We start from the raw sequence: 11,911 nt of genomic DNA on the forward strand, positions 1-11,911 counted from the left end.
GTTTAAAGCAATCATATGAATAAGTTTCAAAAGGGTATCTTGAGGAGTTTAATCAAGCACCATTTAAAGTTAACATGCATGTTTTCTAGTAAATTATGTATAAAAAGAACTAAAAAACTTTTTAAAAAAAATTCCACGAAACTATTGCCATAAAAAAAAATGAATGCTGATTAGTTTCAAGTTTGATAATAAAAACATAGGCAATCATATAAATGAATGTAGTTTAGAATAATAATAATAGCATAAATTAAGCACAACTATTATTATTAAAATTTAAAAATAATTTAAAAAACAGGAAATGGGAATGATTTCCTAAAATAATCATATCCAGATTTAATAAACGTAGTAAAACTAGTCTGGAAAAAAAAGCTCTGGATCAATAAAAAAATATCTATTAGACTGTCAAAAAGAAAAAGAAAGAAAAGACAAATTTTGACTAATATAGTCACCCAAAAATACATTCAACTAAACAAAAACCATTACTAAAATTTTAAAGTTTTCACAAAACTAAGAAAATATGTACAGAAAAGATTAAGATTAAAAAAAATAATCAATTAGAAAAAAGGGGAAAAAACAAACAATACATTCAAATATTATATAGGTAACACATTTTTGGAAGAACCAACATTCTTATTATGAATGAAAAGTTAAACAAACTTTCCAAAAAAATGGAATGTCAAACAATTAAAGACAATGAAATTTGAATAAAATAATAGCGAAAATTTTTACACCAATAAAAAAATTCAGAAAATCTATAAAAAAATATATTTTTAGATACTTTAAAAATAAAATATCTTACTTCCATTATTGAATTGCTTTAAGAGAAAATTAAATAAAGTAGAGCTCCAATTAGAAAGCTGAATAACTAGTTTTAAAAAAATAGCTAAACCAAATACATGAAAAATTTGGGTATACATAAAAAGCAAAAAACCATCAAGGGTGAAAACAAAACTTACTTTAAAAATTACTAGATGATAGTAAAAAAAAAACATTTTTTGCTGCTTTTGATTTAGCTGATAACTTTTAAACCACTTAAAATTTTAACTTATTTGTAACCACTCAGCACTAGCCATTTTTTTTCTCATACTTATCCAAATAATTCAAGTTTGGATCACACAACAATTGAAGTTTTGATCATAAAATAAAAATTAAAGTTACTTTGAATAAGATATTTGGATCAGATATTCGAAGTTTGGATTAGATAATTAGAGTTTAGTTTAGATAACTAGAATCTGGTTGAAACAATTGGAGTTCTACAATATTTGTAAATATAAACTTTGAACAAAATAAGAATAAAAAATAGAAAAGCTAGAATTGATTTACAAGACAAGAAAAATAAGATTCATGAGTTTACTTAATAAATTATAAAATTTTTACAAGTGAGCAAATATTTTCGATGTGTATCAACAATTATTTTTCATATCCTACAACTATAGGTGCATGCCACTCGAAATAAAGCATTACAAAACATTAAAAACTATATTTACACAAATTTACATTCCACAATAAATGTACTAGTAAAGAACAAAAGTGTTTACCTTAAACAATTTCTACACATTTGCCAATTGAAAAGCGTAATTTTAAGTTATAAATTTTTTGGCACTCAAAAAGAGCTTTATTCTGTTTGGCAGTCAAAAACATTTAATGAGATTAGTTTAAAACTAATGAAGTTATGATTATGTTACAGTTACACCATCAGAGAAAAAATTTAAAATTAGTGCTAAATTATTAAAACTTTATTATAACTAGCAGAATGTGACCTGAACTAATTTTAAAAAAAATTTAATGATTGAAATTTAACAGATTCTAGTTGATTTATGTTATTTTTTTTGTAATATCTACTAAGTACCATTTATAAAAGAATTAACAATTTAAAAACAAAATCAATTATAAGAAATTTTTTGAATTACTGATATGCACCATGTATTAGAAATTGAGAAATTATAATAAAAAGTTTCAGGCTTTTAAAAAATAATATAGATAAACAACACTGATTAAAATTGCATTTTAAAATTTCCAGTTTCATGAATTTTTTTAAAACATATACACAGTCTTAAAGTTCATAAATATGATTTTTAATATTGACCTATTGGTCATTTCCATGTCCATTATGACTAACAGTGTTAGTATATTTAATGTTAAATTAAATAACAATTTGAAATGTTAATGGCATTATCAACAAAAAGAAACATATTTCATAAAAATAGAGGCAGTTAAAGTTGTTATGGCTTGTGAATAATATAGCACCTATTTAGGCAAAAAAAAGTTTCTCCAAAACTGCAGGGACGCCAAGCTTGTGTAAAGATAAAAAAGTGAAGTGCTTTTTACATTTAAGATTGTAAAAGGGGAATAATATGCAAATAAATAAAATTAGAATTTGTAAAGAACAAAGGAAGGAGTTTCACCTTATATGGAAACATACAAGGGGTAAAACATCCAAAAAAAATTTGAAACATCCAATTAACACTTGTAACTTAAAGATTAAATAATTTACTATTATACAATATGCTACTATTTATAAATTTTTTCACTAACTGAAAAATTATACCTGAAAGGTACAACTGCAGCTGTATTTTTTGGTGAAGAATACAAAGCATATTACCATGCTAGTACATGGAAAACTGAATGTGCATACTAATTGAGTGCTTAAGCAATCAGTCAGCATTACACGAAATTGCAGATTGAAGAAAGTGAATTGCTTTTAAATATGCATGTGAAATTCCTGTGCAATTAAAAAAGAAATTTATAGCTGTCATTGCATTAAAAAATAAAACTAAATAGTTTCATATCAATGTAAAATCAACAAATTAGTTAAAGGGTTTTTTTTAACAAAAAAACTTATTTCATTAGGTGTATTTATTTTTTAAAGTCAAAAAATCCATTAGCTATGACAAAAAAGACTATATAGATTTAATCACTTATTAATCATTAAAAAAAAAATGACAAGCTTCAACTAACAGTCTACACGATAAAATCAAATAGTAGTCTTAATTTTTATTCAGTAAAAATAAAATAATTTGCAAAAGTATTATTATTTTATGCCCTCTATTTAAACCTAACCTATAAACCTATATTGTGTCATAATCTAAAATAAAAGCTATAATGTCACAAAAGTTTTAAAGTTGAATTATTAATTTTAAAAAATAGAAATTTAAAAGTAGTACAGATTCAATATTTTATTTCAAAATTTACTGGTACCCACCCAGGTATATAATATTCATTTTTCAATAATAATTTAGGGAGTTATAAAATTTATATGGCATGTGAAACGTAAAACAATTCAAATCTTGCAATCTACACATTAATTTACTGAAATAAAATTGTTTGCTAGTAACAAAAAAGTATGAATAGAATTCAAACAAAATCTTGAGAAGTTCCACATTTTGAATGTTCCCCCCTCCCCTGTCAATGTGAGATAAAGCAAAAAGATCTTGTCAAATTACTTCACATGCAAAAAAAAGGTGCATGACAACAAAATATGCATTAAACAATACATGAATAAATTAGAATACACAACATTCTGAAGTTTTGTTCAGTAGACATTGGAAGCTTCCTTATACTCAGAACCCTCTAAGGTGAAGAAGTCTTCCAGTTTCCACTGCAAGGTCTCAAATGTTGGTCTCTTCATGGGGTCCTTGTGCCATGTCTCCAACATAATCTCATATAAAGCAGGGGGACAACCAGGTGGACATGGCATACGATAACCGTGCTCAACTTGGTGCAATACTTCAGCATTGGTCATACCTAACATATAGGAAGAAAAAAAAATTTAAAATCATAAAATAAATATAAAAGAATTAAACAGGGTGCAACAGATTTTTCAACAAAAAATAAGCACCTTTTAAGTACTTTTTAAGCACTCAAAAAATATTTTTAATCACTTTCCCTCCCAAAAAAAAATCATAACTAGGATCTGTGCAGTAATAAAAAAAAATTTCTATCGATTAAAGTTCTTAATTTATAAACATAGAATCAATAAAATTTAGTAACATTTTCAAAAACTGTTTACTTAATCATGATAAAATGACAATCGGTATGGCAAAGGAAAAATCTCCTTTTAAAAGGTAAAAAATTGAGTACTTTTTACGAACCCTGAATAAACCTTTAAGGGCTCTTAAAAAACATAAATCAAAAATGAGCACCTTTAAGCACCCTGTTAAATATGAAATGAGAATGAAGCAGTACTGGTAATAAAATTACAGTACAGTAGAGTACAGTGTTCCTAAACTTTATTTTTTCATGGAGACAGATGAATTACGAGATGGATGAATTTTATGGATTATGAGAGCTTTTGCTTTCCCACAATGCATATTAATTCTACTATAGTACAAAACTCTTCATAGAGATGAAACTATATTGCCATTTTGCATTTCAAAATGTCAATATTTTTTATGAATTATTCCGATCTTTTATAATTTTTTATCTCTTCCTTTATAATGAATAAAAAGATTCAAACTACACATTAAAAATTCATTAGAGAAAAATTTTTAATTACAAGAAAAACATTTTTGTTGTGAGATATGAAATAACTGATATTTTTAGATTTTCTTTCCTTTTTTCTGTTCACTTTATATGGATATAATAGTTGCAAATAAAAGTAATGATTCTGGCAATTGAGGTGACTTAATTTTACATATTTAGAAATACACACTAAAATTTGCATTGTATTAGAAAATTATACTTCATTTAATTCACACTAAAAAGTAGATTGTTTCAGAATTAACCAATTTAAAATATTTAGTTCAAATGTTCTTGAATATTCTTCAGGTAAATAGAAACTCCAAGTTCCCACCATATGTTTTTAGTTCCCAAAACTAAAAACATATGAATGGATGTATGAATGGGTCCGCCCTATAAACGGGTGTGACGTATTGTGTGGCAGAAGTTGAATTCTTGACCATAGTGGGCGCCACTGAAAAACAAGAAACGCACACTCTGCCTTAAATTTGCTCGGTTTCACCAAGCAGGCTTACCCGTGTGGCAAGTGGCATTAGAACCAACCAACCAAAAACATAATCCATTTATTCACTAATCCATCTACCGAATTTTTTTCTCATCAAGGTAGAAAATTCCTACATTATGAATGTGAGTGCAATACATGTAATGTTTGTAGCATCATAAACTGACAAAAAGGTTTTGTTCTTACAATATCTGAAGACTTATATCTTGGAAATTATTTACAATAAGATATGAATATAAATAAAATAAAAAAGAAATTCAACTCCGTGGTGCAGTACACTTTTAAATGAGAAAGGAGAAAAACCAAGTATCAAAAAGTAAACCTAAGGGATTGACTTCAGTAAGGCTAGTTGGATAATATTTTAACAAATATAAACATAAAAAAATTTTGTATTACTATATTTTTTTTTAAATCTAGCATGCAAAACATTATTTTCCAAATGAAATTAAAAGCTTGTAAAGCAAGAATTCTTTTAATTATTGATATTTTTAATAGCAAATTTTACTACAAACCTGGATAAGGTATACGACCATAAGTAACTAATTCAGTGAGTAGAATACCAAAAGACCAGACATCAGATTTGATGGAAAACTTGCTGTAATTCGCAGCTTCTGGAGCAGTCCATTTGATGGGGAACCGAGCACCAACTCTGGCTTCATATTCATCCTCCTAAACAAGAAAAAATAGTCAAACAAAACTTTTCATAATAAACAAAAGCAAGACATTTTAAAAACAATTCTTTAACAAGAAAGTTTCATGTTAAATAAAAAGTTGAAATGTTTTTTTGAAAATAAAATTGAGAAGATAACATAAAACATTTAAAAAAATCATGGTTCAAAAAAGTTAAATACTGATATCCCCACATGAGAATATTAACATTAAAAAAAAACACAGTTTATACTTTGTTTGCACTGCAGCAGCTGAGTGTGCTTAAGCGTGAGGTCAAATTTAAATATCTTCCTTGAGCCACTTACAACAGCCCATCAGCGAAAGCAGCTGGTCACTGCAAATAAGGTATTATAAGAAAAAAAAATTTTATGTTACTTTGATTTTTCTAATATATAATTATTAAGCCAGGGTGGCTCAGGGGATAGTTCTCAACTACCAATGAGGTGACCCAGGTTCGAATCCCAGCAATGGCTGGTTGATACAAATTCTATACCTGGCTCACACTGATCACAGTGCTGACAAAAAATATCCTCAGTGGTAGAAGGATCATGGGCTAGAGTTCCCTTGCCATTAGGCTAACCATGGGAGGTTCTCAGTTTCCTCTCCATGTAACATAAATGGGGGTTAGTTACATCAAAAACGTCCTCCACTTAAGCAAATGTTTTGTAATATTTGATCAAGGAGTTTCTTTGTCTTCTAGATTGGGCTCAAAATTACAAGGCTTTAGAATTTAACATTAGTAGTCGTAAACACGAAATTGGGTCAGCCGTTCAACGAGGGTTATGAAATAAAATAAAATACACCATTATTATGACTTGGTCATTGTTGGAAAAAATAATATTAAAAGTATAAAAATATAAAGCATTCAAAAATTGTTCTTCTCAAGCGAGAAAAATAAAGGTGCTCTTTTAAAACTTATAATTTAACTGAAACTAAAATTTTCATAATGTTTGACGCTTCACATTGAATTTATTTAAAACTAAAAATATAAATAATTTATACACAACAGAAAATAAAAAAATTTCATAATTAAATAACATAAAAGTTTTACTTTACTGCAACATTATTTTTTTTTTGGAGGCATTCCTTTAAAACATAGTTCTTTACACCACATTATTATGAAATTGATGAAAGTTACTACAGTAAAAAGTTTGGAAATGGCAGAATACTTTTTATATAGAATCAGTAAAGTTAAAAATCTCTATACAGGAGATTTATTACTTCAACAAAAAGAAGATATCAATGAAATTAATTAGCCATTCTTCAATAGGCAGGCTAGAAAAATAAACTTGTTACAAATTATACTGCTATTACATAATTCAAAATACAAAGGGAAAAAAAATTAGGATTAAAAATAAAGATTTAACCAACATAAAACTTCTTATATCAAGATCAAATTCTTATATTTTAAATAAGGAATAAATAGTTCAACTCAGTGATAATTTTCATTACTTATACAGGGGTAGCCATATTTTTCAACAAAAAATAAGCACCTTTGAAGTACTTTTCAAGCACTCAAAAATATTTTTAAGCACTATATGCATTAACAAAATGCAAAATAATTTTCAAAAACTTTACATGATCATGATAAAATAACTAGTTTCTAACAAAGAACTCTTTTCTGGATTATATTAGTCATTATAAAAAGATGTAGAGGTTTTTCGGTTCGATATCAGACAGTGGAAAATGAAGCCTGAAATTGAGAATATCTTGCAAAATGCAGCAGAGTTGCACATTAGAGTGCAAGAATCTCACCAAACCCAGCTCTCAGCAGACGCACATGCAGGCTCATCAAACATGTAAAATGATAGCTTTCATACGCTATGGACCGACGGTACGACGAAATGGATTGTGGTTGAATGAATTATGAAAACATAGAATAGAACAATGTGAAAAGCATGCTTTTGCATAATCGACATGGTAACGAAAAAAATCTCGTTTTCGAAAAAGAGAAAGTTAAGCACTTTTTAAAAACACCCAATGAAAAAAGCACCTTAAGGGCTTTTAAAGAACTAAAATCAAAAATAAGCACCTCTAAGCACTTTTAAAAAACGCTTTGCACCATTTATATATTTTAACTTAATTCAAAACATTTTTAAATTCAAATGGATCGAATGATTCAGAAACATAAAAATATGTTAAATTACCTTTATCAGTCGAGCCAAGCCAAAATCAGCAATTTTCACAACATTATTATCTCCCACAAGAATATTTCTTGCAGCTAAATCTCTATGTATGTAGTTCTGAGATTCAAGATATGCCATTCCAGATGCTATTTGAGCAGCCATGTCAATTAGTTGAGGCAATTTCAAAGCTCTCGCTTTTCCTAGACCTTTTGGGGTACACGAATATTAGATGTCAAAAAAACCAGAAAATAATGGCAAGATTAAACACCACTAAAAAAAGATATGCATCTACCTTGTAGGTATTCAAGTAAACTGCCGTGTTTCATTAACTCAGTTATAATGTAAATGGGCTCTTCTAATGTGCAGACAGCGTACAGTTGCACCAATTTTGGATGCCTTAGCTTCTTCATTATTTGAGCTTCAGCTAAGAAATCTTTAGGATCCATTGTACCTTTGAAACATAGCAAATATAAAAGTATTAATTAAGTAAAAGCAAACCAGTTTATACAATTATTACACTATAGCTTTTCCACCAACAATATCTGAAGTTACAATAAAACTTTTCAAGTTCACATCAAAAATTTAAGCAGTGGTCTGAAAAGGTGTGTGGATACCCGGGACAAAATTGTAGATTAGATGTATGCCCCTGAAAAAAAGTGTGTATATGTATATTATAAAATTAAGAGGGAAAACATTGGCACAATGTAGATTTATATAAGTTTAAATTAATTTTTACTCATTCAAAAAATGACAGTTGGTGATTATTTTGTTTGCTAGCACACATTTAACTTGCCCATATCTTCATGGTAATGCTGACTTGCCTGCGTTAATGGCAACTTTTTTAAAACACAAACACACTGTGATTGCCCTTCATTTCTCCAAATCTCATATTTTATTCATCAGCTTCTTGATGAAATTCTTCACTTAATTTTTTTCTTTTCATACTATCATATCTTAAGCTTGCATAGAGATTACACAAGTCTAACTTTTTATAAGTAACCAACCAACATATAACAATTTTAATTGACATGTTTTTAAAATCCATAAAATTTAACACTCCATTCCTCAAAAAATGTTTTTTAAAAAAAAAGCATAAGATTTATCTATGTCTACTATAAACTAGTTGAAATATAATTGAAGAGCTTAGTGAAAGTAAGAGAAAATATTTTATTTAATCATATTTAACCACACAATATTAATTCATTTTGTCAAATGTTAAAATTTTGCAGAACTTATGAATATATCAAATAACAATCTTTGAGTGTTTTCAGAATAACAGGAAGTTCTATGTATATTTAGCGACAAGCAGTTGATGAATAACTTAGAAAACTTTTCTTCTGGCATCAAATTAAAATACCAAAAGTGATGATACACACGTAAACACTATGATACACACTGTTTAAATGAGTGTAAGGCATTTATAAATGTCACCAATTGAAAGTTCATGCAGAAGAAATCAAGGTACAACATAATCATCATTTCCCATGAAAATTTTATATAAATTTTCTAAAGCTTCTCTCATTACCATCATCAATCAGCTTTTCAAATTAAAGCTCCTTAGCTCCAGCAGAAAAAATGGCTTTATCTGCCGAAGTTATCTACTATTTAAGTAATAAAGTTCTACTAATAGAATTTTATATCCGTTTAACATGTTATCATTTAGTCAAAACATTACTAATAAAAATATGTAAATCAGCAGTAAAGAGGATTATTAACAAATAAGTATTTTCAGTACTTTACATTTCAATGGATCAAAAGGTAAATAACCACAGCATATTTTTTATTTACATAAAAAAAAATTATTATTTAAAACATACAATGCTAAATACATAATTGTGATATCATATAATGACGTGATCTGCAGTACCTGTTTTTAAAGTTTTAATAGCAACTGGAGTTGTATTATTCCACAGTCCTTCCCATACTTCTCCAAATTGACCTTGTCCCAATTTTCGAACAAAATTCAGAGAACTTCGATCAATTTCCCAGTGATCTCTGGTATTATGAGATAAACCACCAGTAGTTGGTTTTTCAACCTAAAATAAATTGAAATGTATATACAATAGTGTTAGCAATGCAAGATATCTATGAACAACCCGGCATGTAGGGATAAAAAATGCATGCTCAATCAGATACCGGGCTCGTCCCTGACAACAAGAAATACTTGGTACTACAAAATACTTGGTATGAAATATTTGGTACAATGAGAAAGAACCTGAAATGAGTAACATAGATAGGACAATCAAGGGCACTGCAAACTTATATTTTTTGAAGGAAGAAATTTCCATTTTTCCGAATGAAATTCCTAATTTGACGGATTCATAAATAACCACCTGTAATTTTCTTTATGAGTAATAAATAAACATCAGGAGCAGCTCAGAAAAAGGATAAATCATAAATGACATAAACACCAACTTTTCCCATTTCATCTTCAAATTTTTCAAGTTCAAAATTAAAAAAATCCAGAATTTTCTGAAATAGTGATGACAGCGACTTTTATTTAGTATAGAGATATAATAAATAGTTCCACAAATTAATAATCCAACTTTGAGTCATTAATGTAGTTTTTTAACTAAAGAAATTTTTATGTATTTAAAAACCAAAATTAAGTTCTACGGTAAGTAATTAGATTATTTTTTTTCTTCTTAGTACAACAGTTGCCTACATTACTAACTAAACTGTATTCACTGTTACAATTTCTGAATATTTCTCCTTTAAAAAAAAAAGAGATGGTTTTTGAAGATGAGCTAATTGGTGTCTTATCTCTCAATTTCTGATGAAACTAGTAAATTTGTATTCAGAAATAAAAGCTCCAGGACAAGTGATTAAAAGTGGGCTTTTCAATGGTGAGGAGGGGATTAGATTTGTTGTTGAAATATAAGCGTGGTAAAATGGATACCTGAAATGATACTTGGTGCATATTTTTTTTCTGTTAATACTGAAAACAGTTAAATGAAGGTTAAATATTTAAATATTTCTGATTTCATTAATTATGTTTCATTGAAGAAAAAAAAGATGGAGAGATAAAGAGAAAAGGAAATTTTGTGAACATGCCAGACAAAATTTGTTGAATAGTAAAAATCTTTGGGGGTCAACCTCCCTTAACCACCCATCCTGGCGTCCTTGAGAACAAAAATTTTCAATGTCGTCAAGACATTTAAACGCTTAAAATGGCAGAGGGTTGTCCATGGAGCTCAAAACACCAACAATAGCTGGATTTACATTATCTTGAACTGGTATCCCTGAGACATCCACCAAAATTACCAGAAAGTAATCTAATGACATTAAAAAAGCAGCAGATCGGAATAAATAGTTTAGAACAGCAAATCGAATTTTTTTGTTAAAGTTGGGAGACTTTCATCAAGTCTCATTGATGCGAATTTGTTGACATATTGTTATAAAACATTTGATGATTTTGAATTTGTTCCTGTTAGAGAACAAAAACTGTAGACATGTAAGAAAGTTGTTCCCATTTGTCAATATTTTTACTTGTTAAATGTTTTGTTACTTTAAATATAACAGTAAAAAACAATTAAAAGAACATATATACTGATTCCCAACAGCTGAGATGAGAATTCACAAATTTTTTCCTCATTTGAAAAAATACTGATATTTGGGCAACAATTTTATGGCACCTTCTTCACAGCATAAAAAAAAGAGAAAGATTGTGCTTATATAAAGATCTATAAGAAAAGCACTTACGCAAATTTTATTTTATAACTATTACTAGCTAACATTTCCAACATTTTTGACCCTCACAGAGGATTCTCTGAAAAAAACTAACTGCAAGCATACTTTAATTTAAGATCAGATATAACAATGGTTTCACCAATCCTTTAACTCTCCCAATGAATTTAAATAATTATTTTCATTTAAAATTTTTAAGTAAATATTAGATATGAAATTTTAGACATAAGAATCTCATGTAAGTAATGACATGCATACCTGAATGCAAGGTTTTCGTAAATTAACACATAATCCATCGGCATCTTTACTGTAATGCTGAACAAGTTCTTGCAAAGTACGAAAAGAGGTTCTCCTAGCAATGAAGAAACCACCTTCATCCAATTGACGAATTCTGTAGTGTTTTACAGTATCTCCATCTCGCACTGTAAATAAAATGTTTTTATTAAAAAATGACAAATAAGTATTGTCC

General features: G+C 28.1%; 1 protein-coding gene across 1 annotated transcript in view; it reads right to left on the minus strand.

Moving 5' to 3' along the window:
• Positions 1-2,005: 2,005 nt before the first annotated feature.
• LOC107438260 (tyrosine-protein kinase Src42A) overlaps positions 2,006-11,911 on the minus strand; it is a 51,022-nt gene continuing 41,116 nt past the window's right edge. Inside the window, exons 3-8 of the mRNA XM_016050495.5 lie at positions 11,701-11,864; positions 9,623-9,791; positions 8,048-8,206; positions 7,777-7,961; positions 5,473-5,629; positions 2,006-3,744 (exon numbers count right to left, since the gene is read on the minus strand). Of these exons, the coding sequence (XP_015905981.1) occupies positions 3,533-3,744; positions 5,473-5,629; positions 7,777-7,961; positions 8,048-8,206; positions 9,623-9,791; positions 11,701-11,864 (1,046 nt within the window). The 3' untranslated portion in view covers positions 2,006-3,532. The remainder of the gene's footprint in view (positions 3,745-5,472; positions 5,630-7,776; positions 7,962-8,047; positions 8,207-9,622; positions 9,792-11,700; positions 11,865-11,911) is intronic.

The sequence above is a fragment of the Parasteatoda tepidariorum genome, chromosome 1 (assembly GCF_982258835.1).
Source record: "Parasteatoda tepidariorum strain Cologne lab strain chromosome 1, Ptep-v5.0, whole genome shotgun sequence".
NCBI classification, from domain to species: Eukaryota; Metazoa; Arthropoda; class Arachnida; order Araneae; family Theridiidae; genus Parasteatoda; species Parasteatoda tepidariorum.